Here is a 27,811-nt window from a genome sequence, read left to right on the forward strand (position 1 = left end):
CGCGGCAGGCGCAAGGCTGTCCGCTGTGCTTGTGCCGACAGCATCGCGGGCCCCGAGCCCCGGGGAGACCGGGGGAGACCGGGGGAGACCGGGGAAGACCCGGGGAGAGCCGGGGAAGCCGGGGCGAAACTAGCTCCCGCGGCCCGCGGAGCGCACGGGACATACCTGCGTCGGCCCCGCCCACCCCCGGAAGGGCCAATCCCAGTCCCCGAGGGGCGGGGACTGGCCACGTGCTTCCCACAGGTGCAGCACGAAGGTGGGAGGGGCACCTGTCCTCCCGACGGAGGCCGAGAAGCCCCCAGCCAGCTGGAGCCTAAAGCAGCTTCTGTGGGCCGCTCAGCTCCCGTGGGAGCCCGGTCCTGCACGCCTAGTCCGGCCCCAGGTCTTGGGGTGCGGGCCCGGCTCAAGTCCAGGAGCAAGGACACTGCCTCACCGTGTGGAGCTGCCCCGCTGTGGCTTCACGTTTTACCCTTTCTTTAACAACCCCCCCCATGCAGAGCCCAACCCTTTCCTCACCGCTGATCAAAACCCAAGGGGGGAGGTGGGGGCAGGAGGCGCCTCAGGGACGGTCAGGTTTAGAAGACAATAATATTAGCTGGCAAGGCCCCGCAACCGCACCAAAAGGAGGAAACAAAAAAGTTTACTGTAATAAATGAGACAAAGCTGCCTCATGGAGTGAAAACATCATCACAACAGTATCTCCTCCCAAGTCTGTAATTACAGTGGGAAAGTTCATAGTGGAGACGCTCCGTAACCCTAGCCCGAGAGCACCAAGTAAACACCGCAAGTGTGACAGGCTGATCCTGCGCCTCTCAATTCCATGTGCCAGGAGCAGTGTCACTTCTGGGGCCTTCCTCCAGAAAAAGGCTGTTGTATCTGAGGAAACATGAAACCACCCAAACTGAAGGACGTTCTACAAAGTCAGACCATACTTTTCAAAAATGTCATGACAAGATCAGGAAAGGAAGCTGAAGGAACATGAACCCTAGGCGCCCTCCGTGATTCTGGGTGGGATCCCAGACCAGGGAAAAATAACTGAGACGTTGGGACATTAGCTAAAATCGATCCTGGTTAGATCAATGTTAAATTTCCTGATTTTGAACACTGTACAGTGCTTTTGTAAAAGAATGTCCTTGTTCCTAGGAAACACACTGAAATACTTGGGGCAAAGGTCTTGCCTCTAACCTCAGTAGACCTGAATTAGTGCATATGCATAGATCTTTGCTCACACGTGTGTGCACACATGCAGAGTCTAAAGCAACTGCGGCAAAATGAACAACTGGTAGATCTGAGTATTTGATGTTCCTTGTACTGTATTTGTAACATTTCTCTGAAATGTTTTTCCATCAAAATTGTTGTGCATTTTTACACTGCTTGCCGTATCTGCCTCACAGAAGCAGAGGGGCAAGGGTCCGGTCACCTCCTTGCAGAAGTCTCCACACCCATGCTTGAGAACACGCGCAGCTCCACCATGGGCAGAGCAGCAGATAAATGTGTAGATCACCAACTGAGTAACAACTCCTCCTCCTTTCCCTCTCTACTCAGGAACAGGCACCAGCCCCGGTCTCCATTTGACCCACAGCCTCAGCAGACCCCTAAACTCAGTGATCTATCCAGGATCCAGCCAGCGAGCAGCCCAGCTGCACTGACCCTCCCCACCCCCTCCACTCACACTTGCATCTCCTGTGTGCAAGGTCCTGGGCAGACACCACCCACCCAATCTCCCACCCTAAAGGCCAACCCTTGAACATGCTGAGGAGTGTTAGTTACCCTTTCAGGACAGGTTCATTAGCCCAGACTGAGTGTATCTGGGAGAGGCAGAGGATCAAACACCCAGGGCATGCAAAGCAAAGAGGAAAGCATGTCCTGACTTCCACCTGCAGACAAGGTTAGTGCTCAGGGCCTGCCAAGACGAGGCAGGGTGGCTGAGCTCTCCAACACGTCTGTATGGGCACTGCCCAGAGGCCACTTACAGATACTGCCACTGCAGCGCGCTCTTCAGGATTTCTCCCTCGGGAAAGAACTCCTCCCTTAGCACTAGTGGCACCCAACCCACACAGGACACAGGCAAGGTTGTTGTCCAAGGTTTATTGATGATATTACAGCACAGCAGAAAGATTCAAACGGCTCCACGTGGTGTTTTGAAATTCATCCCGACTGTAGGCTGAGTGACCTGCAGGTTGGACAGGCTGCCGAAGTCCTGGAAAAACAACAGAACAGGTTCAGTGTGGCTGTACCGGTAAGATCTATGATGAATGTCCTATGAACACCACCAGGCCATGCCGGTCACCCTCCACTAGCTTGGCGTCAGGTTGGTGGGACCCTGCAGAATCCCAAGAGGGGCCTTCTCCTTGCCCCAGAGCAATAAACTCACAAGGGAGCCTACCTGAGATCTGAAGGCACATGCATCCCGACACCCAGACCTAAGGGTGCTCTCCTGTACCCCGTAGAATTTCTAACAGCATCCTGGCCTCTATCCACCAATGCCTGCTCATATTCCCCAGCTCCGACAACCAAACATGTTCAGACATTACCAAATACCCTGAAGGTCAAAATCGCTTGCTTTGAGAATCACTGCTCTAGGCCGCATTCAGTGTCCTTTCCTTTCCAGGCCTGACACAAGTAGGAAACATCACTAAAGCAACTGTTAAGAGCCTGCCACATACCTGAACTTAATATCCCTCCCAGTTTATCCTCGAAAACCAGTTTTACAGTTGAGACAATAATGCTGCATTGAGGACAGTGATTATTTCTGGAGAAAATGCCCCACAGCTGACTTCAGCTATACCGGTGACGTTTTTCTGAAGCTGGAGACTGAGTACACTGCAGATCATTGTGTCCACTCCCTTTCTGAGCGTCTTAAACATTTCATGATCATAAAGAAAAAATGAAGCTGCTTCAAATCACTGTGTACTGGACTCCAAAGCCAGACTGCTGTCACCGAGCTGTGTAGAGCTAGAGAGGCCCCATGAAGACAGCTCAAGCATCTGGGAAGCAGAGAAAGCAGGGCACAGGTCTCTGGAGGGGTCAGCACACACACAAGGAGTGACGGCCCGGATGGAAAGCATGAAGAACGAGAGGACAACCACAGAGGCAAGAAGCAAACAGAAGGGAGAGCGTCCTGGAAGTCACGGGGGAACAGCCAGCGGCTTTAGGAACTCTCTACCTGTGGAGGGCCACCTCCCGCTTCCGTAACCAGCTGACCCCATTATGGAGGCAGCTGTCCAGTGGTTAGCAGTGTAGACTGAATCCCCAACCCTGCCGCTCCCTCATCTTCGAGTCACCACTTCCTCGGGGAGGAAAGGAAGGTAAGAGGATGTGCCTCCCTGGATGGGGAGGACGGAGGAGACGGAGGACGGCGGCAGCTCGTGTGGCTGCAAGAGGAGAAAGCTAGCGATGGTCCTCCACCAGGGGCAAAGTCCTCCTGCAGGAACCCGCCAGCACTTACCAAGAGTTTCAACATTTCCTTAGTGTCAGGATCCACTTCAATGATCTCCTGATCCAGGGCCGAGACCTATAAAGAACAGGGCAGGCCCCCAAACGATCAGAGGGTCGTCTCTCCCTCTCCCCGCCGTTTCTCCAAGATTGTTCAACCAGAGATGGAGGGGGAGATGCCCAGCAGCCCTCCAAGGTGAGCAGCCTGCTGAAGGGCTCCAGGTCCCGGGCTGCCCTCTCCCGCTGCCCCTCTGTAAGGCCCTCGCTGGCGCCCAGTCTGCAGAAGACCTCAGGCGGCGGCCAGCGGCCCGGGAGTGCTAGGCTCCGGCCAACCACGACCCACGCAGCACCAGGGGCTCTGCGGCAAGAGCGCCGGCAGGGCCGAGCGGGGCTGTCCCACGGGCAGCGGATTCTGGGGCACCCACACTGGGGGCGGGGCGACCGCGGGTAGGAGACCCCCTCAGACTGGCCGGAGGCGGACCCCGCGCGCTCACCTCGGGCACGTAGTTGTCCCTCCGCTCTCGCTCCTCCTCCTGCAGCTTGATGGAGATGCCCCTCACCGGGCCCCTCTGAATGCGCTTCATCAGGTGCGTGACGTAGCTGCGGGACACACGCCCGGCAGCCGCGTGAGCAAGCCTCGGAGCCGCACGACCGCCCGCAGGGAAGCCCGCCCGCAGGGAAGCCCGCCGCGCGCCCCTCGCGCGCCCCTCTCCGCCGGGCCCGCCGGCTCACCCTGCGATCTTGTTGCGGAGCTTCTTGCTGGGGATGATGGCGATCTCCTCGCACACGCGCTTGTTGGTGTGGAAGTCGTTGCCCAGGCGCGTGTAGTACTTCTCGATGATGACCCGGGCCGCCTTCTTCACGGTTTTGGTGCGGACGCGGCCCTGCGGGTGGGAGAGCACAGCGTCACCCGCGAGCCAGGGCAGCCCTCCGACGGCGGCGGCGGGGTCCGCGGGCTGGGGCTGAGCCCGGGACGGGAGGAGGGCGGGCCGGGCATCGCCGGAACGCGGGGCTCAGCGCGGAGGCCAGTGACCCGCGGAAGCTGAGGCCTGGTGGGGCCCCGCGCCCCTCCTCGAGGGCTGGGGGCCGCGGAAAGCAGCGGATGGAGGACGATTGTAGCGGACCGAGGCCTCGGGACAAGATACCTACCATGTTGGCGGGTATAGTAAAAAAGGAAACAGGAAGCACAAGCGAGGCCTATAAAGCGCGGCCAGAAAGGCGCTTCCGGCTAACCCGGGACACTCAGAGCTGTCTCAGGTGCTCCACAGCGACCCCAGGCGCAGCGGGGCGGAAGTGCAGGCGGCCCGCCGCAATCTGGTGGGCGGGGCAAGCATCTGGCCCGCCCCACCGTGGGCGCGGCTGCCGCTCACTCCGTTCCTAAGGCCTCTCTGTCCACCCGCCTCTTCTGCTCCTTGGTTCTACTACAGGATCGTTTTATGTTCCGTAGACTAGAAGGCGTTCAGGTCTTCTGCACACGCCTGAGACGGAGGGAGGCTCTAGCGTCCCTGGGACGGCGATTCGGGAGCGTGGCAAGGTAAGGAGGTAGGGATGGTGCCCCGCCCAGGACCCTCAGCCTCAGGGACTTGCCTTTTCTAGTCTGGGAGAGGGGTGCCACTTGGATAGGCTGATCCCGTTTCTTTCAAGTCTTTGCCCAAGGGTCACATTATCAGAGGGGCTTCTCCTCCTTTGATCCTTTTTTAGCATCATCATCCTTTTTAAGCTGCTTGTCATGGTGACTTGTCTTAGTTTCTCCACTGAGAGTGAGCTCCAAGACTAGAAGGGCCGTTTTTGCCTAGTGAGTCCCCAGGACCCCCCATAAAGCAAGCTCTCAAACGTGGAAGCAGAGGACCATGTTTGCCTGCAGCGCTCCCAACCATGGAGGCACCTCCCGGTGAGCACAGTCTTCAGGCTGTTGCTGACGCTCCCATCCCCAAGCCAGGCCCTTCTGAAGCCCACCGGAGCAGACCACCCCTGGCATACCCTGCCCCCGCCCTCCAGCTCTGCTCCCACGCCCCGCCCCAATCTGCTGAAGCAAGTTCCATGCCCCCCGCGGACTTCAGGAAAGGCTGCCTGGCTAGGTTGCTGGAGTTAAGGGCCATGGGGCTGAGCCTCCCTCATCCCTCAACTCACTCCTGGTCACCTTGGCTAGTGCTGTCTGACTTTGAACTGATTGGGAATGGAAGGTCGGAGGACAGGAAGCCCTCTACCTGAAAGTGGCCCTGGACAAGATGGGGACAGAGGAGAGGAAAGATGTCACTGCAGGAAAAGGAGAAAAAGCAGAGACCAAAAGGGAGGATCACACTCCTCTGAGGGAGTTGCAGGCACTTACTTTACCAGCAAACTTCTGTCAAGCAGCTGCCAGCCAGGCCTCGAGGGAAAGCGGAGGTCTCTCCTTCTTGGCTGGAGGACTCCCCCACCCCCTCCAACAGTGAGTTCTTGCACCTCTCACCAGAATGATGCTTCACTGTGCCAGGTTCCCTCTACCTCGGACTAAACTGGAATCCAAATGATCAATGCAGGCGCTGGGCCCAGGCACAGCCTACCTGGAAAGATCATCAGCGGACACGCTCACAAATCCTGGGAGCCTGTGACAGAGTCCAGAGTAACGGGGCTCTCTGAAGAATACCAGCAAGTGCATTTCTCCCTCTCAGAGAGGAACTGGGTCAGCACAGGTGAGTCCAAGATGATGGAAAGCCTTCCCAGAAGGCTTGGGAGAGCTTGAGAACAAGTGGCCTGAGGAGCTGTGCCTCCAGTTTCTCCACGCTGGGTCTGAGGCTTTGAGAAGCCTAAGTATAAGGGCTTTTTATGCTTGGATCAAAGCTACCCACCCGCCAGGGAGGCATCTCCAAGTTGCATTTGACCCCGGAAGTGACCAAGAAGTACTTGCAGGGGCAGGTCTCCCCATGGCCCCACCATCAACCTGGGCTGGAATCCCATCACAAAAATCCAAAGAAACAATAATTTTTACTCTGCAGTCTTGTGACCCTGCGGCCCCCTGGCTCCCGCACCGCAGACACAGAGACAGAATGAGAACTCTGCTGCAACGTGTTTATTATGTGCCAAAAAAACTACACCACAGCTTACTCCACACATCTGTAGGAGAGTGCAGTCTTGCCTGCATATGCTACAATGAGGTAGAGACTTCACACACAGCTTCACGAAACCCACAGAGTAGCTGGGATATGCAACAATGCAACGGCAGCTCAGCAGGAGGGAGAGGGGTTATGACACTGGTTCTTTGGCACACAGCTTCCCAAAGAGGGGCAAGTAGGTTTTTTGTTGTTGTTTTTTTTTTAAAAAAAGAAGAAAGAAAAAGTCAAGTTTTCAAATTCCAGTAGCATTTCAGTGACTGCAACTGTTGCTTCATACACTTCTCAAATGAAAGAAATAAGGGAAGGGTACTTGTCCCCTCTGAGAGAAAGGGCTCCTGTGAGCCTTCATCTGCCCCCACCGAAAAGCAGCCCTTTTTTTTTTTTAGCTCAGTTACAAAAGAAAAAAGTCCTGTGACTTTGTGATTAAAAACTTCTATCAACCCTCCCCCCCACGTAAGTGCAACTTAAGAAGGTGCCATAAACCATTTAAAACTATACACAGCAGCCGCTCAAATACCGCTTATCCGGTCCAGTTTCAAATCCGAAAAAAAACTTTTATTCTTGTTTGCAAATGCCTTGATTTGCAACTGTGAGAAACAGTGACCAGCAGTCCCCCAGACACAAATTTGCTATAATGTTAAAAGCTGCCAGGAAAGAAAAAAAAAATCTCTTGTTCCAAACGACTTAAAAACTGTTTTAAGGAGTGTAAAAAGGAACCGGTAAAAACCCTCGAGCGTAAAATATGAAATATGATTTTGGTTTAAATGAAGAGCAAAGTCTCCTTGTTGTTTACAGTAAAAAACACCAGCTGAACACTCAGTTTATGCCGTTCAGGTGGGGGTTAAATAAATGGAAAGGCACTGTATGGCAACTGCAAGAATGAAACCGAGACCTGCGTATCACCACCATCAGTATTGCAAGGAATGTAAAAAAGCGCTTTTAATAAATAAACCTAGATGTAGGCATCGTGTCAATACCTTCCGGACACGTAGTTCTTTTTTTGCTTTTCATCGGCAAAATGAGGAACTAAAATCTGGGAAAACTACGGAGTCGCTTGGAGGGTGAGCCAGAGGTCCTTGCCCTGGCGCCCCCCCTGAAAACAAAACCCGACAGAACTCATTGTGCATTAATTAGTGCAGAAACAAAGACAGATTCAGCAAGTGCAAAGGTGACTACGATTTTCCCTTGTCCTTGGGAAGCCAGCTCCCTGGTCGCCAGGGGCAGGATGCTGCAGGCAGCTGCTGACCTGCCAGCCTTGGGCGCCACAGGCCACCGGGCCAGGCCAGCCCCTCTAGCTGGCATCTCGGTTCTTCTGGTTCCGCATCAGGGGGCTGTGGTGGCGCAGGCCCTCCATGCTGTGCCGCCAGTGCCAGCAGCTCCGGCAGAAGTACTTGAAGCACACCTGGTTGGGGGAGAAGGAGGAGAGAAGCCGCGCTGTCAGCACCAGCAGTGAGGGGGGGGGTGTTGCTGCAGGAGCTGCCCACCTGCTCTGCTGGAGAGGGAGCAGGGATTCCTGGCAGCCTCCATGCAGTTAGAAGGTATGGTCTCGGGGAACATTCTCCCCTCCTTCCCCCGACCCGACAGAGGCCTGACTAACCGCAGCAAACCCACAAAGTGCCCACCTCAAGCAAATGTGCTGGGCTCCTACCATGTACCCGCACTCCCTCCTACCACCGGGCTGCTTGTCAGGGCCCCTGCCCTGCTCACCTCCTACAGAGCAGCTACATCATATGGCTGCTAATTTGGGAGAACATTCAAAGACAGCTGCTCCCGTCCTAATGCTAGGCATGCTGCACTGAGAAGAGACAGTGGGGTATGCACCACAGTCCCGGTCCTACCTCTGGCTAGCCGTGCCCCCTCAGCCAACCCACCAGCTTTTGAACAATTACCCGAGCATGGGGTCATCTGTGAACAACAGGGACATGCAGGAGTCTGCTAGAAGAGGCTCATCAGAGAGATCTGTGTTCTGGGCTTTACCTAATAACCTGAATTTACTCACATCCCCCACCCCATGGAGCTTCCGGTTTAACTCTTCCCTGCCTGAGCCTCTGGCCCTCCGCAGTCAGCAACACTGCAGAAAAACCAAGCATGGCTGACCACTAGCGGCTGAACAGGCCCTCCCCAAACCTCCCCGAACGCTCATCCCAGTATGGTACCAGGCCAGCCGCATGGACACCCCTGGGAAGCATTGCCCAAACACACCCAGAGCCCTCCTCCCTGCCGCCCAGGAACATTCAACAGAAAGCTCCCCACTTCTGACAATTGTGGAGAGAAACCAGGTACAAATATCTGGAGTCTGGAGGCTCACAAGTGAAGACGGGGTCCTCAAGGAGGGGATGACCAGTGGAGAAAGGCCTGATTCGAACTACTGTGCCCAGGGACACCTGGGTGTGATCCCAGAGTCCTGGGATCAAGTCCTGAGTGTGGCTCCTTGCTTGGTGGGGAGCCTGCTTCCCCCTCTGCCTGCTGCTCCCCCTGCTTGTGTGTTCTCTCTCTTTCTTTCTCTCTGACAAATAAATAAACCTTAAAAAAAAAAGAACTACTGTGCCTGGCTCACAGATGCTGCTAACCATACCCACCCAGGTTCCTTTCACCCGCAAAGACATCCTGTTGGGGGTCATGCCACCAGCAAGGGGAAGGGCAGGGTATCAAGACTCAACAAAGTTTCCCAAGGACTTATTTCCCTGGTCTGACCATCAGGGAACATGACTGCTGCCTCCTTCATGCTTTCGTAGACAACCCCAAGAGCACCAACCTTCTAGGGACAAACGCGGCATGACAATTTTTAATTGAGGGCAGGGACTTCCTAGACATCACCGTTACCCTGGGGACTCACCTGATCCCGACAGAAGAAAGGACCAGGCTGAGAACTGCAGATATGACACAGAGAATCCTCTAGGTAGGGGTCAATCTGAACCTACACAATGCAAGAACAGGAAAATGAGCACTCTTCTCGCCAGGAGGCCAGATGGGCCAGGAGAGGGGGCACGTTACTGGGGTATACACGGGAATGCAGGAGGTCTCGTTTTAAAGGGGAGAATTATGGGCAGAGCACAAACAGAGTCCATCGAGGACAGATGCGCACACACAAGGCCAGGCTGGCGGGCTCCAACATCCATCACCGCATCGGTACGGGTTTCTGGGCACATCAGTGCCAGCAATCCATCACCCGGCAAAAGGTGTGTTCAGAGGATACACGTCAGGTTGGAGAACGGGAAGGGAAGCCAGGCTGCCCGAGCAACGCCGTCAAACTGCCGTTGAACGGAGCCCCCTCCCATGCTGAAGCGGCTCCAAGGTCCCAGCTCCCCTCCCTCCTGAGCCTGCCACCGCCTGGCCACGCCCAACCCCAGCCTCACGTGGCCCACTCCCTGCACACCCCCAGCTGGGACCGGCTCCAGGCCCAGGCTTGCCCTGAGTAGTGAAGACCCAGAGTAAGGGTACAGACCGGCGCACTCACCTTCTTGGTGAACTTGGTGGTTTTGATCTCCACAAAAGCAGCGCTGACTGCTTTCAGGTAACTGCGTTGGTTATTGAAAGTCACACGGCCAGACCCTAGGAACAAGAGAACAAACCTACCTTCTAGCCAAATTCTCCCAAATGCTATTTGTCAACACTCAGGAAACCCTGGCTCTAGAGCAGGGCTGTCAGACAAACATATATAAGACACTTATGTAACTTTAAGTCTTCGAGCAGCCACACTGAAGTGAAAAGAAAGTGGTGGAATTAATTTTTATAATATAATTAATTACACCCAATATACCCCAAATATTATCATTTGAACACGTGGCACTAGGCATATTTCAAGCATTCAGCAACCCCATTTATCAAATGGTGTAGTTCCGTGGACCGCGGGGGCACAGACCACTCAGGAACCAGGAAGGATCTGCTGACGGAGATGGGGGCAGGCAGAGACTGGGTGGGGTGCACCCAGATGCACAGGCGGGGTCAACACTGGGATCCAAGACACAGAGAGAACACCCCTCCGAAGGGACAGCAGCAGGCAAACCCCTCCTGGCCTAGAGGCCCTCCAGAGATGCAGCAGGGAAGCCAGAAGAAGACTCCTCCTGCCCAACGCTGCCTCTGCCCTGCAGCCTCTCTGGTCCCTGCTCCCAGCCTGCAGTGCGGCCCTACACGGAACTCCTTCCAGACCAAACTCAGGGTGGGCAGGCAGAGTAAGCACCTGGGGAGGCCGGTTAGCCCTGCCTTGATCACACAGTTCAGGCCCTGCTCCACCTCCAAACCCCACCATCAAGATTATTCTGCTATGGCTGAGGAATGAACCTCCTTTCTCAGGGGGCTGACCAAACACCCAGCAGTGAGGGCCACAGACTTCCCTCAGTGAGGACAGCATAGGCCATGAATACACTCTGCTGCCCGAGTCACCCGGCGTTGTCCTTCAACCTGATCTGGTCTCTGACCCTAGAGACAAGGCCACTTTTGAAGAACTCTCAATTTGAAAAACAGTCACGTTCAGGGAGGTCCCGGCCTTTTAATGAATTATTGTTGCTGATGCAAACTGCTTTGGCTATGAACTCTGAGCTTCCAAACAAAGTTCTGGTCTCCCCGTCACCTCCCGTGATCTCCTACCACTCTCTCCCCTTTCGTGGGCAGCGGTGGGAGAGCGGAGGGTGCAAGGAGCAGTACCGACGGCTTATCTAGACAAGGACGCTGCGCTGCTGGTGGACGCTGACCTGCAGACCTGGGCCAGGCCTCCCTCTTGGCTCCCGTGGGAAGAATTACGGTCTCGGTCTAGCAAGGTCCCAGGGGCCACCAAGCTGTCCCACAGAAGTGGGACACTCACCAATGGGATACTTGTGCTTATCTGTGTCAATGCCAGCGTACACCACTCCACCAAACAGGTCGTTCAGGATGGCTGCCAGGGCCTCGGCGTTGAGCATCCCATGCAGAGCGCCGACAAACACCGTCCTGCTGGGGTCCAGTCTCTGAGATGGGCTCCGGACAAAGTTGCTGTCAGCCAAGACCCAGGGGATCACCTGCACCTGGAAACCACCCAGAGGTGTGTGAGCCCTGGCAGGGAGCCAGAGAGAGACAGGCTGTCGTGCCGTGAGGCACGTGCCCGGCAGTGGGGGCACGGGTGTACTGCCCAGGCCCAGGTACACAGGCGCTCAGCAGCCACCTCACCCCAACCACAGCTGGGTGTCACGCAGTCTATTGTCCCAAGTGGGGAAAACAAGTGGAACAGCAGCCGCTCATCCTGGAGAGCAAGCACTGGGCTGTGGTTCCAGCAGAGGAGCCACCGAGAGCACAACGTCCTTGGCACAGGAAGGACTCCGAGACCAAAGGAGACGAGCTGGAAGGACGGAGGGTGGGGACGGTCAAGGCCCCGCTAGGAGACGGCCACTGCCCAATGTGTACGTGAGCAAGCGTGTGCCAGGGGCAGTGGGAGTGACTGGAGACAGGCAGGGTGGACAGCTCACAGGGCAGTGTCACGGCACAGCAGGAGCAGTGTCCTTTGCCCCATGAGTCCCCTGAGCCTAGAACAAAATCTGGCACGGCAGGCAGAGAACCCCATGAGGAAGTGCGCCGACAGAAGCCTGGTGTTTTTGGAAAGTTGGTTCGTGAAGATCCAACAATGACAACACCAGAAAGTCTCAAAACGGGAAGAGATCGGAGACAGAAGCTACAGCTGAGAGGACCTAGAGGTCCAGGGGACACTGGGCATAGAACAGACCAAGACCAAGAGGATTCTTTGACAGAGGAGGCCGCACAAGTCGGACCATCTGCCTGGTGGGAGACTGGAGAGTTGAGGCTGAGGGGGTCCAGGCCGAGAAGACCCTGGGATGAGCACCTGACGCCAGTTACCAGGGAAAGCTCATTTCAGGGGAAGATGAAAAAGGCCACGATGCTTTTCCCACCCTCATGGGGAGAAGTATCATGTCCTGGCCTACATCCCAGGGGCCAGCAAGCTTTCCAAGCATTCTCTTATACTGGGTGCAAGAATCTAGGATTACAGGACATCCCCAAGAAGGGCCCCACAGGAAGGTGGGGCTCAAGGAGGACATGAGGCCGGAGAAGGGAGTGGAGCAGAGCCACAGGAGTGACTGACTGAAGTGACAGGGAAAGAAGAGAAGAGAGTCCAGTACTGACTGCCCTGGTGGCGGGGAGGGGACACAGGAGAGGAGAGCCCGAGAGGAAGAAGAACGAGGACAGCCTCGAGTCAGCACATCATAGACCGATTGCAGGGTGAAGATGTGGGGACAGGAGATAGGGGCCAGCAGGGGCACTGAGCCAGGCCAGGGGCCTGTAGGATGGCCATGGCAGCCCCTCACCACGAAAGCAGGGGACAGGGATGATGGAGCGGGTTAACCAAGTCCTGGAGTGTAACAAGGTTGGGGACCTGCACGAGCCCCACACAGCAAGAAACGGCAGCCCCCGAGACCAGCTTACTGTGCCACTAAGAGTGTGAATTCACATGAGGAAACAGCTAGAAAGAGCCAGGCTTGTTACTTGGATTATTTTATTTTAAATCCAATGTGACCAGCTCAGTAGTGCTTTTCCCCCTTCACCCTACAGATTTTAACTGACTTTATTTCCTAGAGCAGTTTCCAGTCCACAGAGAGATGAGCTGGGAGCAGAGCTCCCACGTTGTCCCTGCTCCGATGCGTGCACGGCTCACCCGCTTGGAACAGCCTGCCCCACCATCAGGGAACCTGCGCCAATACAGCATCACCCCTGAAGTCCATGCTTTAACTTAGGGCTTACTCTCGGTGCCTGCTGCACATCCTGGGAGTTCTGACAAGCATGTGATGATAGGAGCCCCCCACTGGGGTGCCAGCCGGAGTGGTCCAGGGGAGCGACAAACCCCCAGGGCTCCACCTACACCTCCCTCCCTCCTCCTCCAGCAACCCTGGTAACTGCTCATTTTTTTTACTACAATAGCCATTGCATGTCCCATTTTATAAATGAGGAAATGAAGGTTCAGATATATTAAATATCTAGTCCAGTATCGCACAAGTGATGTTCTCTGGAACCAGATTTTTAAAACGACAACATTGATCTGAGCACAAAACTTCTTTTGACCATTGGCCAAGAAGTTCTCCGTGGATGGTGTGGGCTAAGGAGAAGTTCACCCACCATGGACTGGGAAGTCAGGAGGCATAGCCTGAGGGCAGGACTAGGGAGAAACAGATATAGATTAGCAGTTAATTCCAAGTACAAAAAGCTGCTGTTTTCTATTTCATTTCTAAGACCAGATGTTTGGGACAGAGATGTTGGCTGGAAGAAAGGGCTGGGACGTAGTCTGATTGCCACAGGCAGGCGCACACATATGCCAGCCAGTAAGGTCTGGAGGTTGGTTGCTTTTCTACTGTAACAGAGTATTTTGTTGTCCTTACTGTAGCACGGGAGGAAAGCTCTCCCACAGTCCGCGTGGTCGCCTGCCCCATGAAATCCACTGCCTCCCATGCCTCACCCAGACCAGAGAGGACATCGAGCCGACTCACCTCCTTGCAGCGCATCCTTCGGCTGGACATCTTAAAATAATATTCGCTCAGACCATCTGGGCTCAGCGGGTCATGGGAGCAAGCCTGAAGCAAGGCCCGGACAGACTTCTCTAGTTCGAAGACCAGATACACATACCCTATTTCCAATGAAAGAAGGACCAGCATTAACATCCCTGGGGTGGTTATTCCTCAGCCTTGGTTTTGTAGGAGGGGGTTTCTTCCAAGAGAAATGGCCTCGTGTGTAAGATACATGTCTGTCCTACTCCCGGAATGTCTTTCTGAATAGAAGCACTTGCCAGGTTGGGTGGCTGGGCCAAGGGAGGGAGAAGCATACTGTCTCCCACCCAAGGGAGGGAAAGGACAAGGTGGGACACAGGATCTCATCATGACCATATGGATCTTCATCCCCGAACACACAACACATTCCAGTTAGCAAAGCCAGGCTGGCCTGGGGCAGGGAGGATGACAGGTCTGTGGCCAGTCTGCCGGGGCAAGGGCGTATTGCTTTAAAAGCCTAGTTAGAGCACTGGTTCCGTTCACTGGAGCACTTTCGGTGGAGACGGGGCAGAGTGAAAATAGCACCTTTCTACAGGGAGGGGATCTCGTTTCAGACCAGTAAGGAATCAGATGCTTGGTCCTCATTCCTGCCAACTCCAAAGGGATCTCAGAATTAGGTCAGGCAACAATGTAACTGGGTAAGAAAGGCAGGCAAAGGAAAGCTTTTCGAATGCCTCAGTTAGAAAGGAAAGTAGCTGCCGGGGTTCAGGTTTGGAGGAAGTGCACAAGGAAGTTGCCCACAACAAGACTCACAGGCAGCCCCGACTGCAGTGGAAGTAAGTGTGGACAGACGGGACGTGAGCTCAAGGAAGCAGAGGGCGTGTGCAGAGTTGGAGAGAAGTGCCAACAGCTGAAAGTTCTGTGCCCTGGAGTGCCCAAACCATGTTACCAGCATGCAGCTGGGCCAGCCCAGCATCCCTCAGTGCAATTGCGTACTAGGGAGGGGGAAAAAAAAGCTCCTACCATGTCTGTATTACCTTTAGGCATATTACCTTTGGGAGGACACCGGGGGTGCTTGCCATCCTTACCAGGCCACTCCACACTCAGAGAGCCAAAAACACGGAAGGTGTTAACCAATCCAGCTGCAAGAAGATGGAAAAGAATGGCAGAAACTGATAAACCCCCCCACCCCGGGACAGTACAGCACAGGACCACTAGTGCTCTTCTCCCAGACTTGTCTCCCTTACAAACAACTCAGAATTGACCCTGGGTCTCCGGTGACAAGTGTAAGCACCAGACACAGAAGCAATACATGGTCTACAAAATGCACCCCTGCCCTCACTTACTCCTGATACCCTGAGCTCGGGCCCCACTTCAGCCCTGGCCTCAAGTCCAAATTTAATGTTCTTGAGACAAGGCCCACCTTCAGAGCTCAAAGCAGCGGGTTTCGGAGGCAGCTCACCTTCCGTAATATCCCAAGGAACACCTCCTAGGAACACCTTGCAAGAGTAGATGGGGTTCTTGTAGTTCCGGGGAGGAAGCTGGCCACTCCAGGTACAGGTGGCTTCATTCACAGCTTTGGTAGACAACAAAGAGAGAAATGGGTTGGAGGATCAACAAAGTCACTGCTCTTTTCTGGGATGAACTTACCCAGGAGGAACGAGACAGGCCACAGTCCCAGCCTGGCCGCCTGGGAGGACACCCACGAGTGCTCCGAAAGGCAAGAAACCTCACAACTCCTCAAACCAGTCAGCCTGGTAGGACAACTCTAAACCACTAATTCTGTTGCCACTAGAACACAGAGGACGAGCAAAGCAGATGGGTAGGGTGAAAATGATCACAACCCAAGCGATTTTCAAACACGTGACTGATAAGCTAACCACAAAGCTGTTTTATCTAGTCATGGCTTACAATACTAATTTCTACTTACTCTAACATCAACAAAGCAATTCTGTTTACAATGTCCTATATGCTTACTGATCCAAACTGGCCTTCTCCCCGGATGTTCGAATGAAGAACATACACTACTGTTTCCCAGGCTTCACTCTGAACTCAGTCTCAGAAGTCAGGACACAGCCAGTAAAAACTGGCAGGAGCAGCCCAACGAGATGAGAATGTCTCCATTGTTCCCCTCCTCAGAACCATGTCCTATCACTGCCAGAGCGAGCTTCACGGCACCTGAACAGCCACTAGGCCGTCCTTGATGCCAATGCTGTGAGATAATAGATTTTTCCCCCCAAACACCCCGCTTCCTATTTATACCAAATGCAAGTCTGTCTAAACCCACTGTGACATTTCTCTGACTCAAACAGCTCGTTAAGGAACCCTTCTCGCTCTACAGAGTAGAAACCATCTTCTGGTTGGCCTGTTCTGGAAACTTCTAGAGGCCTCTCTGTTCTTGGCGACCAGCTTGGCCTTTAGCCCATCTCAGTCTGTTCCTTTCCAGATCAGTGGGGACTGGCCCATTTTAGTCCTTCAGCCCTAGGGCAGCCAGCCAATGAAGCCAACCATCACGTCCATCCAGGACAACGACATAGAAGCTCATTCCTTAAAAGGCACAGGCCCGATGTGTTGCTACGCCAAGAACTTGGGTACCATCAGCAATATTTCGCAAACAAAAACATAAATCAATATAATGGCCTCATCCAAAAGCAAGGTAATGTCATTTCATAGGCAAACAATGGCACTAGTACAAACATGGGTTGCCAAAACCATTAAGCGAACAGGGTGGCAGAAACAGCAGGGGAGAATGAGATCAGGTCTGGCTCTGTGATGGGAAAGATGGACAAACTGAAGCCTACAGAGACAAATGGATGGAGACACTGAATATTCACTCAGTCTTCAACTCCAGAACCTTAGGAGAGCGATCAGTGCATCTCCCTAAAGCTTTGACAACTTACCAAGACTCCTTAAGTTCCAAGTACTGGTAATAAGATGAGGAACAGATTCCATACGTGTTTAAGAGAATGTAATGATAAAACCTAAACATTCCTGAGAGACCAGGACATCCCTTACCTTAGAGGCTGACCCAAGGACCACCTACCCCACAGTACATCCCTGAGGAGACCAGTCAGAAAGCCTCAGGGAAGAAAGCTCCAGCACGGGTTGTGTCTGACCCATCTCTGAATTAGAAAGGGGAGAGAGAGACACAATCCTGGACACTGCTTCCAGGGTTTCTCCTGAACACACCCACCCGTGAAAGAACCAAAGCAACGCCCGTACACAGCCAGTCTCCATGGGAGAGCACAACAGAGGTGGGTCCAACCCCATATGGGCACAGCCTCTTTCCTCTCTGCTCAGCCTCAGAGACGTTCTGGAGTTTGTCCCACTAGCGCTTACTCCACAGAACGGACCAGAGACAGTTCAGCAGTGTGTGAACTAGGGTCACTTGCTCGGTGTGCCCAGAACCAGGCCCCAGGCCCCAGGCATGGCCATGGCCACACTCACCTGCAGCTTGCCGGTGCAGCCTGGCCTCTCTCTCGATGCTGAAGGGGTCTTTGGGAGCTTCCAGGAGGTCCCAGGACGGCCACACAGAAGCCCCTGGCCATCTCTTGGACGCACTGGCTGGGGACGGGCTGACGGCAGCAAGAGCAGCTTGCTCGTGGTCCATCCGGGACGCAGCCCCCACCTTCAAAGGGTCTCTGGGACCACCGGCCGTCAGAGACAGGAAGGGCAGGGGAGGGGAAATACGAAGACTTGACTAGGGGAGGAAAAAGGAAGATGCAAGTTTTTAAAGGACAGTTTTGTTATAAAAGTAATAATCATAATCTATTTAGAAATTATACCATTTAGCTCTGGTATTTCCTCTCATGCATTTTCTTCCTATGCATTTTTTATTAGTTGTCCTTACACTAAAATTTAAACAAATCCTTTTTTCCACTTTTTTTCATATTCCCAGGCAGTCTTCACAATCATTTTTAATTAATTTATGATAATCTACTTAGGGAACAAGCTACATTTCACTGACCTATTCCCCTACTGTTTAACATTTAGACGCATTCCAAGTTTTCAGGATTATAAATACAAATTTTAAGGTATAGCTTCTTGCTTTGTGTAGCCTTTTTTTTTTTTTTTTTTTTGGTCCAATTCCTAGAGATAAAATGACAAAATGCTTTCTAGGAAGTTCTGTTTTCTGTCAGAAATATATGAGATTGTGGATTCCACTATAAGCTTGTGTCAAGGCTCTATATTTTACTAACTTAAGTGGGTAAAAACGATACATTATCAAAAAACACACAAACTAATTGTTCAAAATGTTTCCTGGAAGTTCAAATACTGCCTCTATTTCCCTCTGCCGTGAGCTGTCTGCCCACAACCCTTCATCAAATAACCCTTGGGGCTGGGTATCTGAGAGAATTCTTTCAACAAAATCCCAAAATATCGAAGCCAGTTATGTGGTAAATTTCCAAGACTGAGCCCCATCCGAATCAGCACAGGCAGAACCAGAAGCATCTAACCCCATTTTACAGGGGAGTCAACTACAGTCCAGACAATCAAAGGGACCTGCTTCTGGTCGCTGTTCTGGAAACACGGCCTAAACGGATAAAACCAACAGGCAGTGGAACACCAGTGCCAGCTTTCATATTCTAGGACAGGCTGACAGGAGACCAGGCAGGTGCTAAAAGGTCACAGGATGGATGGGAAACTAACTACGTCCAGCGCTACCAGTCCTGGATACAGAGAGGAGGGTAGGAAGAGCAGCCATCGCATGCACTCAGCTGTGAGTTGGTGAGGGGGAGCAGCAGCAGAGAAAGTCGGGTGCAGAAGGCACCTGAAATTGTATTTGATTTGAGGATGATTTCTCCCTGCCATTCCCATGTACGTACTTTCCCCGCCCCCATCTTTTGTCTATTCTAATCCACCCGCCAATTCTCCTCAGCGCAGGTGCCGCTCCCATCACACATGGCTGTGGACAAGGGGCGTGTGGTCACGAGTTAACTCTGAGGCAACAGTTCACAGATTCGTCACGGCCTCACTCGGAGAGGTGACACAGGTCAGTAAGAACAGAGGAGCTCCAGTTAGTCTGGTCTGGATTAAAATCCTGGCTCTGATAATTACTAATGTGTGATCTGTAAAATCTTCACTTAGAAATTTTGAGAGACTATATGTCAAGGTATGTAAACATACTGTTTCAAGGCTAAAGAAAACCACCAAGCAGGTCAAGAAAGAGAACAGTGCAGGACTCCCATATTAACTTTTGAAATTAACTATTTCTCAAAGTGCTTGAAGTAACTTGTAAGAGGAGAGTCCACTGCTTGGGCCCTGAAATGTACCGCTCAGTGAGCATACACGGCATCATCTCCTCCGTGGAGGAGGAAGGTTCTCAGCACATTCCCCGTGGCCTCCTCGGATTCCGTCATTCCGCCTCCCGCCGGCACTCTGGCGGACACGCTTCCCACAGCAGGCTCACTGGCCCTGCCCACCTCACTCCCTGACAAGCTACGTACAATCAAATCTGAGAGATGATCTGATCCAGAACTGAAGCCACTGGTGTCTGAGTCAGAGGGACTGCTAGAACGGGAGTCCAAGATGGGCCGGGTGTCCAGGCGGGATCCTCTAACTGACGGTGCTGGGAACTTGTCCACCAAGTCAGATCCAAGGGGGTCCAGAGGCAGGAAGCTCAAGGGGGGTTTCCCCAGGACATTGCTGAGTGGGTTATGAAGCATGCTCAATACTAGGAAGAAAAAAAAAAAAAATAAAGACATCTCATGACCTCTTAGTTTTCTTCCCAAACAGCAGTCCTTCCCTTTTCCCCCACAGCCACCTGAGAAGATACACAAAGGCACCACCACAAAAGCACGGCAGAACCACGGGGAGAGAGCAATGAGCAGAATGACGTCGCAACACCGACCTTGGCCCCATCAGAAGCAGCTCCAGGACGGCTTTCTGAAGACCAGAGTTCTTGCTGCAGTGGCAGCAGACGTGCTCCCCCCCACCCAGACTTAAGGGTCAGTGCCAGTATTTGGGAAACTGTGCTGGCAGGAACCCTGGTCATAGCTGCTATTAACACTGGATACACACGTCTTGCTGCCACAAGAGACACCTTCAGCACAGCTAGGAAGCCCAAACCACACTCCTTCCTTACTGCCTGCCAACGTGTTTATTCAAAGAATTCCCACCTTTCTAACAGTATCTAGCTACATCACAGAATTTCATGTCACACCCCGTAAGTCTGGTTTAAAAGGAGCACACCATCTCTTCTGCAAACCTCCCTCGTGCAAAGTTCTTGCCTGTATAGACTCTCTCCTATTCACCCCGGAACTTCAGACACTGAGGACAGGAGCAGAAGGACAGTGAGTGTAAGCCCACGCTGGATTAAGACAAACCAGGCTGGAACCCTAGGTCCGACACTGCCTCTCCGCGGCTGTGTGCTCGGTGAAGCTCGTGGAGTCCCCGTTTTCTCATAACATCTTTTTTTTTTTTTTTAAAGATTTATTTATTTGACAGAAAGAGATCACAAGTAGGCAGAGAGGCAGGCAGAGAGAGAGAGAGGAGGAAGCAGGCTCCCTGCTGAGCAGAGAGCCCGATGCGGGACTCGATCCCGGGACCCCGAGATCATGACCTGAGCCGAAGGCAGCGGCTTAACCCACTGAGCCAACCAGGTGCCCTTTCTCATAACATCTTGAGTGGAATATCAACTATTTCACAGCTTTGTCAGGAGGGCTCGACAATCCAGACAGCAGATGGACAGTGCTCAGCAGAACAGTGCCCAGCGCGCAGTAAATATTTAAATACCAAATGTCAAGAAAGAGTGAACCAAAGCAAGAAGAGGTGAGGGAGGTAAAGTGGAAGAAGGGGATGACATCCTTCCACCCTCAGCCTTGAAGACATAAGGAATCCAAAGGAAAATGTGTCTTTTACCCACGAGGATAAAGAATAAAAGGGCTTTGCCATGGAGCATGGTGGTATGAAGCCGAGGAAGAAGCGTTCATCTGATACTGTTTCCATCTAAAGACAGAGGAAAATGTCCACCTCCAAATGGCTGTGAGGTGAAGCCAAAGTCATGTGTGTCTGTGTCAGCGAGTGTGTGTGTGGACGTGTGTGTGTGTGGAGGGGTGAGCGTGTGTGCACCACTGCGTGTGTCTATGTGTGTGGGGGTGGGTTGTGTGCACACACATATCTGTGTGTGTGTCTGGGTGGGTGCATGCTTCAAAAGGAGCACACCATCTCTTCTGCAAACCTCCCAGTGTGTGCACTGCACATGTGTGTGCACGCACATCTGTGTCTGTGTGCAGAGTCCCTGTGTGTGTTTATGTGCACCTGTGTCTGTATGTGCAAGTGCACGTGTGTGTGTGGTGCAGAGGCTCAGTAAGTGGTGGCCGTGCCCAGCTCCCCAACCCAGGTCACCGAGTGACACACAGGTGGCCAGAGTTGAATGCCAGCTTCGGGCTGTGCTGCATCCCAGGCGACAGGCAGAGTCTCTCCGGAGACAGAGGCCAAGTGAAAGCACACTTTCAGGGCCGTTCGCACACACGCCATTCACGACAGAACGCGTGTGCCAGAGGAGACCAGCCCACTCTCCTGCAGCCCGAAGATGAAGATAAGGTGGGCGGAGCTTCAACTTTCCAAGCACAGGGGATACCGTGGATGTGTGTGTGTGTGTGTGTGTGTGTGTGTGTGTGTGTTATGCTGGTATATACATCCTAGATTCACCAGAAAACGGCCACCCCGGTCCCAAGCAGAGGTGCTACCCTCCATTGCTACCACGTGGAAGAGCGTTTCAGTCCCTCCACGTGGCAGCCACCACGGAATGTGCTCGGCCAACCTCACTCTAGTCGACTGGACACGTGTGTGTGCGGGGGGTGGCGGGGAGGGGTGGGAACTGCACCAGCTACAGCAATGAGTCTGTTAGTTTATCACTTTGTTTTTTAAGAAAACATTCTTTTAACTAAGGCCTTTGTAATCCATTCCTAAGCACAGCCCATAGCTGTTTAAGTGCGTCTCTCAATGCTGGATTCTGACATCCAGCAGAAATAACCCTTATCAAACTTCTCAAACACTCTTGACAAGAACCTGCGTCCCCGCAGCACAAAATCCAAGGCCCCGAGCTCATGCCCTGAGAAGGCAATGGGTTGCCGACTTACTGGAGCTCCTTCCTGGTGCGGCCAAGCCTGGCATAAAAGATCCGTGAGAAGAGCAGCTCGTCCCCTCCGGCCCGAACCTGGTCCCAGCGCCCCAGAGGCCACATATCCCCCCACATGCTACAGAAGCAAGCGTAGGCGCTGAGTAACAAGGGAGCAACCACATCATACACAGCTTCGAAAACCAAGTTCAGGTGCACAGACTTCACGGTGACGGTATGAGGGGAGCAGCAGAGGCGGCTGACAGGACGGCCCCCTGCACCCGGGGCCCAGCTGAGAGACTGTCTACGCTCGACGGGCCACTCTCTCCACACAGGACCCATACAGGGCTGTGAAGGAGGAACTGGGACAAGAGCTCCAGGGGAGGCGAAGGACGGGTCACACGGTGCAGGTGAAGGACAGAAGCAGGTCAGCACAGTGGATGCAGACGCAAGCCAGCCATTTCAGTGTGCTGACAGCTGCAAGAGGAACGAAGGGGCAGACAGAAGAAACAGGAGGGGCTGGGATGGTGAACACTGAGCTTTGAGGTTGGCAAGACGAAGGACAGTGACCAGCCGTGGGCTGACATGGAATGTGTGGAGCCTGAGAAGCTGGACAGCTCATCCAAAGGGAGATTAAAGGGACCCATGGTAATAACTGGGCCTGGGGCTAAAACAAACAAGCAAATGAACCGTGAAACCCTCAAAGAAGGAAAGAATGGGGAAACTGGAAGGAACAACAAAAGGAATGGCTGAAGTAAGTGGCCTATGAGGCCTAGAAGAATGCTCTCTCTCACTTGACAAAGCAGCATGGGGGAGGAAAAGCCCCCAGCAAATGCGCAAGTCAGACGGAGCATTCCCCAGGGAAAGACAAGACAGGACTGTGTGTCAATCCGAGAAAAAGGTACAGCACTGTAGGGAGCCCCAGGAGTTGTCGAGGGGCACACAGCATAAAACAGCAGAAAAAAGCTCAAGAGAAGGTAGCTGGCCCAAAGGGTTTGTGTCTGGGGATGTTAAGGACAATAAATACAGGCTACAGTAACTGTCTTCACCCAAGGTTTCTTAAAAACATGTTATTTGGAAGAGTCAAAAAGCAAAATGGGTGCCCCTGCGACCACTGTTCTCATTCACATCAGCTTCTGTTCACTACCGTGCGTATTTCTATTCTCCAGCCACAAATCCATCCACCTCAACTAACTCGCATTTTTTTTTATACCATGCCTGCAAAGATATCTTGAGAGTCTGTCAAATTCCTGTGTCAAAGCTAAGAATTAGGTCTATGGCACTCCTCTCAATGTGATAATAAGCCTGTCTAAAAAGAAAATGGCATGACAACCCACGTTGGCCACTAATGAACTCCCTTCCTTAAGTGCCCATGGTTCACGGTCAGTCATCTGTTCTACAGTCTGAACCAGGTTCACCCAAGCTCCTACCATCCACTAACAGCAACTTCCACTTCCTACACACAGAGCATGTGCCAGATGCTCTGTCAGAAGCACTTCAGGAAAGTAATCTTCACTAAATCCGAAGCAGTGAGTACTAATACCAAAGAGAACCCAAGGCTCAAAGGTCAAGTGTTGGGCGAAGTAACAGCTAGTGAGTGACAGGATGGGTCCCAGCTCCTTCTGATTCTGAGCTCTATCTTCTGTAATGCACCATTCACTAGCTACCTTTTTTTTTTTTTTTAATACCCAGGACCTTACATCTTTTTGTCTTCATGTTCCCGACACCTTTTATTCAAATTCCTTTAAGACCATCAACTACTGACAAAGCTCTCACACCTACCAAAGATCAGTGCCTTGGGATCTAAATCATTCAGGCCTTGAAACTTCTCTAGGGCCTTGCCACTTTAGGAACTCATTAAAAATGCATCGTGGGCCCCACTCCAGACCTACTAATTCAGAACCTACATTTTGAACAAGATCCCCAGGAGGACTGCGTGCACATTACAGTTTGAGAAGCACTCATCTAGAAAAACCTGAGACTTGCTACATCAAGCTTCTGATCAGTTCCCCTCACCACACCCCAAAAGCCTTTCATGTCATCATTTCCCTTGACTTAAAGATTGTAGGTTAAACACAGCTCTTACAGCATAATGGCAACTAATACCTAAACTAACAAAAGCACGATGGCTATACAGGACATTTCCCAAATAATCTGATCTCTGAAAACATGGGTGGGGTGTGCAGTGGGGAGTAGGGAGGAGAGAGGGAGGTGACAATAACCAGGAGCAAAGAATACACAAGTCTGGTACAGACTGTGGTAACAGTTTCAGGAAAAATGTTGACTAGAGCAAGCTGAATGTCGAGAAAAATATTCAGGACAGCTGGAAGACTTTGTAAGCTCATGCTGGGGAAAAAACAAAGGGAGCTAGGGCCTACTGCTTGAAGCAGACACTGGTGAAGAGACAAGGAGAGGTGCCACGCAGGACACTTCCGGTCACAGGACAAAACCGATCACGAACGACAGTTTAATCAAAGTGTTGTAGCAACTTTGCGTTGACTGGAATTGAGAACGTCTCTGTTACATAAGAACATCTCTGTTCTTAATGGGTCAGGAAGAACTTATATAGAGACAGAGAAAGACAACACGCAAGTGATAAAGGTAAATGCCAACAATAGGAGAATCCGGATAAAAGAAATACAAGTATTCCTTGTGTAACTTTAAGACTTTAGTAAATCTGAAATTATTCCCGAAGTTTTTTTTTTAATGACATGAAGGAAAACTAGTCAATTCCCATTGGACTTTCTCTGCCTCTTGCAAGGTAACTGGATCTAGCCCAAAAAGGAGAATCAAGCACAAGAAATAGGGCCTAGATTCCCCAGGGGGGGCAGTGTCGGGGGGAGGGTGATAATTAAGTACCTTTCAAGCCTTAGCCTATAAGAAGAAATAATCTTCTTTTAAACAAGCTTTTTAAAACCTCAGAAACGTGCATGAATATTTGCAGGCACACATGTGGACAAAGTTCTGCCTTCTCAACCAAGCATGCCGACCCCTCCAACAGTCATCAGCTTACACCTGGCAGAGAGCAGGTGACCCGCATCTGCTGAAGAGGCCCGGAAGGCTGGAGACCTCGCCTCCCTTAGAGCTGGTATGCTCACCGAGGCTACACCCTTCCCAGCAAAGTTATTCAACTTAAGGACACAATATTGACATGGAGGCAACACAGAAGTAGGGGAAAAAATTTTAGTTCATCCCAGCCCATTATCAAAACAGAGGCTGACAGAAGTAGTTACTTGCCATAGCCAATTTGTGACCATACTCCTTCCAGTGGTTTCAAATACTTTCTTTAGAGAGAACTAAACATATATAGGTACGGGTAGAAGACAGTTACTCTACTCGAGGAAGGCATGACAGCAGAGGCACCTCCCTGCCCTCTGTTGGGATCCTTGCAGCCATTAGAGACACTTCCATATGCCAGTCTGGAAGAACAGGACAGAGTGCTTCACTGAATACAGTTCCAACCACACACAAGAACAAGGGCAAGGGGCTTAAACTGATAGCTCTGGAAATGACAAGGCCATCCAGCAGACCTAAGATCAGAAGGCCCCAGGATTAACACAGCTGGGTCACATCAGCCCCTCCATTCGGTTTCTTGCAAATATTACAGTGGAAGGGGCCAAGGATATGGAGTTTGACTAGAAGATATAGGGAAGACAAAATCTTGTATGAAGAGGCATAGGATCTTCCAGATGTTCTGATATTTCCTTCAACCCACAGAAGGAGCCAGGTTTCTGGAAACCGTCACCTGTGGTCAGATGCCCTGGAGTGACCTGTCCTATAGTCAGCTCACACAGGGCCTGGCCAGGTAGTTCTGTCAATAACTACAGATCAAAGGAAAAGCTTCTGCGGAAGATGGCACCTCATTTCAAGAGATGGAACCTGACTTACTCCCGGCCCAGGCCATGAGATCATAATTCCCTTGGTGTAAGGCTGCTGGGTGGCCAGCATTGATTTTTACCAGCTGAGAATCGGGAGGGAAGGAGCCAAATAGCTGGCAATTGACAGGTTCCCATCTTTCTCCCTTGAAATAGGAAGTACACTTTTTGGAAAGACACACTCTTTAAACTACATAACTTAAATCCCGTGGATGTGACAGGTCACTCATGTTGGAGGCCAGTAACTTATCTCGAAATCTACTTCCCATCACAGGGCACAGAGCTTCACCAAGGCCAGATGTCGAGTATTAACCCAGATGGCTTGGGGGGTGGAAAGAGTGGGAGAGAATTCCATAGTCACCCTTCAACGAGAGCCAAGGCCCTGACCTCTGTGCTCTATTCCTCAACTCCACAACTCAGGGACTGGAGAAGTCTGACTGAGCTTCTGGTGGCCAAGTGTATATAACTTGGGCCTTCCAAAAGTGACTAAGAAAAGCAGTGTTCGCTTTCTGGAGCAGAGACACTCATCCCCACTCCCATGCTGGCAAGAATCGGCATCAGCGACAGACAGCTCTCAGGGAAGTCACGGGAGAAGAGGACCTGGCAGAGGGTTCCAGCTCATTAAAGCTACCTCCGAGGGTACAGGAGACCAAATCAGCAGTAATATTTTTAGACCGATTGTTAACTTTCTCCACTTTCACCCTTCTATGCCAGTTCCTGTGGGTTTTACAGCTGAGTCACTGTTCGAATTTTCTGAAGCCTTCCCCAAGAGTACAAAGTCACCCCAAGTCTGGTGGTGGCAACAATAATGGCGGCAAGAGCTTGGCACTGGATATAGGGATCGTAAGACAGTGTCTGAGTTTGAGCTCAGCTTGGGGAGAGACCAGGCCCAAGACATCATAGTCAGATGCCTGCTATCTACTGGGAGTAGTCATGGGAAAAAAACCCAGACCAGGGGCCATTATTTCTAGCCTGAGATTTAGGACCACATACCTAGAATACCTCCTTTCCTATCTTAACCCTTCAGCACACATGCTCTCCTACACAACTTCTTTTTCATCCAGGAGGCACCGCACTGTTTACTGCTTCCCAGGCCCTCCCTCTTCTCTGCACTGAAAGCTCTCCCCTCAGTAGACTGCCTGACTCCATGACAGAGTTCACGTCCTAGTGAACGACAAAATCTTCTGTAAATATGTGTCTTCAAGCTTTAGAAGCTAAGACGGTTCAGAGATACTGATATTTGAAGAAATCTATCCATCCAGCTGATCAAAACAAGTAGGAGGCAGAAGAATGGAAGAGACCTTGACCAGTCTACAGTTCAAAAGTACACAGGATTAACAACAAGCACAGTGGCTTGGCATTCATTATTCATTCCAAAGACCCTTATAAAAAGCCAAGAGCCAGGCACTGTGCTGCATGCTGGGGACAGAAGTGACAAAGTGGATAAGGGAATTCGATTTGTAGAACTTGGTCAGGCCCAGTAGGACCATTTTCTATGGACGAGAAGCCCAACTCTGTCACCTCAGAAAGGCTGCTTGGAAGGAGCAGCAGAAGCAGCAGCAGCAGAAGCAAAATGCCAACAGTGCCCCTCCCATCCCATGCTGACCCAGCCTGCACACCCGACAGGGAGCCTGCAAGTAACAGTACAGGGAACATACCATTCATAACCTGACCGGCTAGTGGTCAGGGTAGAAACCAGAGAAGGCCGACAGGTTAAGAATCCCTGAGGAACTTCTAAAGGACAGGGGCCTTTAGAGATGCCTCCGGCGTCCTCAGACTGAACATCTGGTCTACCTGCCGGGCTTCGGTACAAGGCACAAGGACTCCCTGGCTTCCAGCTCCCCCACCCCAAAGTAGATTCTCAGCCATGCCCCTTCCTGCTGAGTA

General features: G+C 52.1%; 2 protein-coding genes across 12 annotated transcripts in view; both read right to left on the minus strand.

The window, feature by feature from the left end:
• Positions 1-2,073: 2,073 nt before the first annotated feature.
• On the minus strand, positions 2,074-4,690 carry RPS17 (ribosomal protein S17). Its single transcript, XM_044230998.1, has 5 exons — positions 4,585-4,690; positions 4,168-4,319; positions 3,930-4,035; positions 3,449-3,514; positions 2,074-2,200 (listed from the first exon to the last, which is right to left on the minus strand). The coding sequence occupies exons 1-5, from the start codon at positions 4,585-4,587 to the stop codon at positions 2,120-2,122; spliced, it is 408 nt and encodes a 135-aa protein (XP_044086933.1). The 5' UTR covers positions 4,588-4,690; the 3' UTR covers positions 2,074-2,119.
• Positions 4,691-6,371: 1,681 nt separating this feature from the next.
• CPEB1 (cytoplasmic polyadenylation element binding protein 1) overlaps positions 6,372-27,811 on the minus strand; it is a 96,158-nt gene continuing 74,718 nt past the window's right edge. For 8 of the 11 annotated variants that reach the window (XM_044230562.1, XM_044230558.1, XM_044230553.1 and 5 more), the window contains 9 exons: positions 19,435-19,661; positions 17,435-17,687; positions 15,450-15,563; positions 15,025-15,129; positions 13,991-14,127; positions 11,329-11,527; positions 9,985-10,079; positions 9,364-9,444; positions 6,372-7,929 (listed from right to left, as the gene is read on the minus strand). In XM_044230562.1, the coding sequence (XP_044086497.1) occupies positions 7,819-7,929; positions 9,364-9,444; positions 9,985-10,079; positions 11,329-11,527; positions 13,991-14,127; positions 15,025-15,129; positions 15,450-15,563; positions 17,435-17,687; positions 19,435-19,661 (1,322 nt within the window). In that variant the 3' untranslated portion in view covers positions 6,372-7,818. The remainder of the gene's footprint in view (positions 7,930-9,363; positions 9,445-9,984; positions 10,080-11,328; positions 11,528-13,990; positions 14,128-15,024; positions 15,130-15,449; positions 15,564-17,434; positions 17,688-19,434; positions 19,662-27,811) is intronic. The other 3 variants (XM_044230563.1, XM_044230555.1, XM_044230556.1) reach the window with 2 other exon arrangements.

Source organism: Neovison vison, chromosome 13 (genome assembly GCF_020171115.1).
Source record: "Neovison vison isolate M4711 chromosome 13, ASM_NN_V1, whole genome shotgun sequence".
Lineage (NCBI taxonomy): Eukaryota > Metazoa > Chordata > Mammalia > Carnivora > Mustelidae > Neogale > Neogale vison.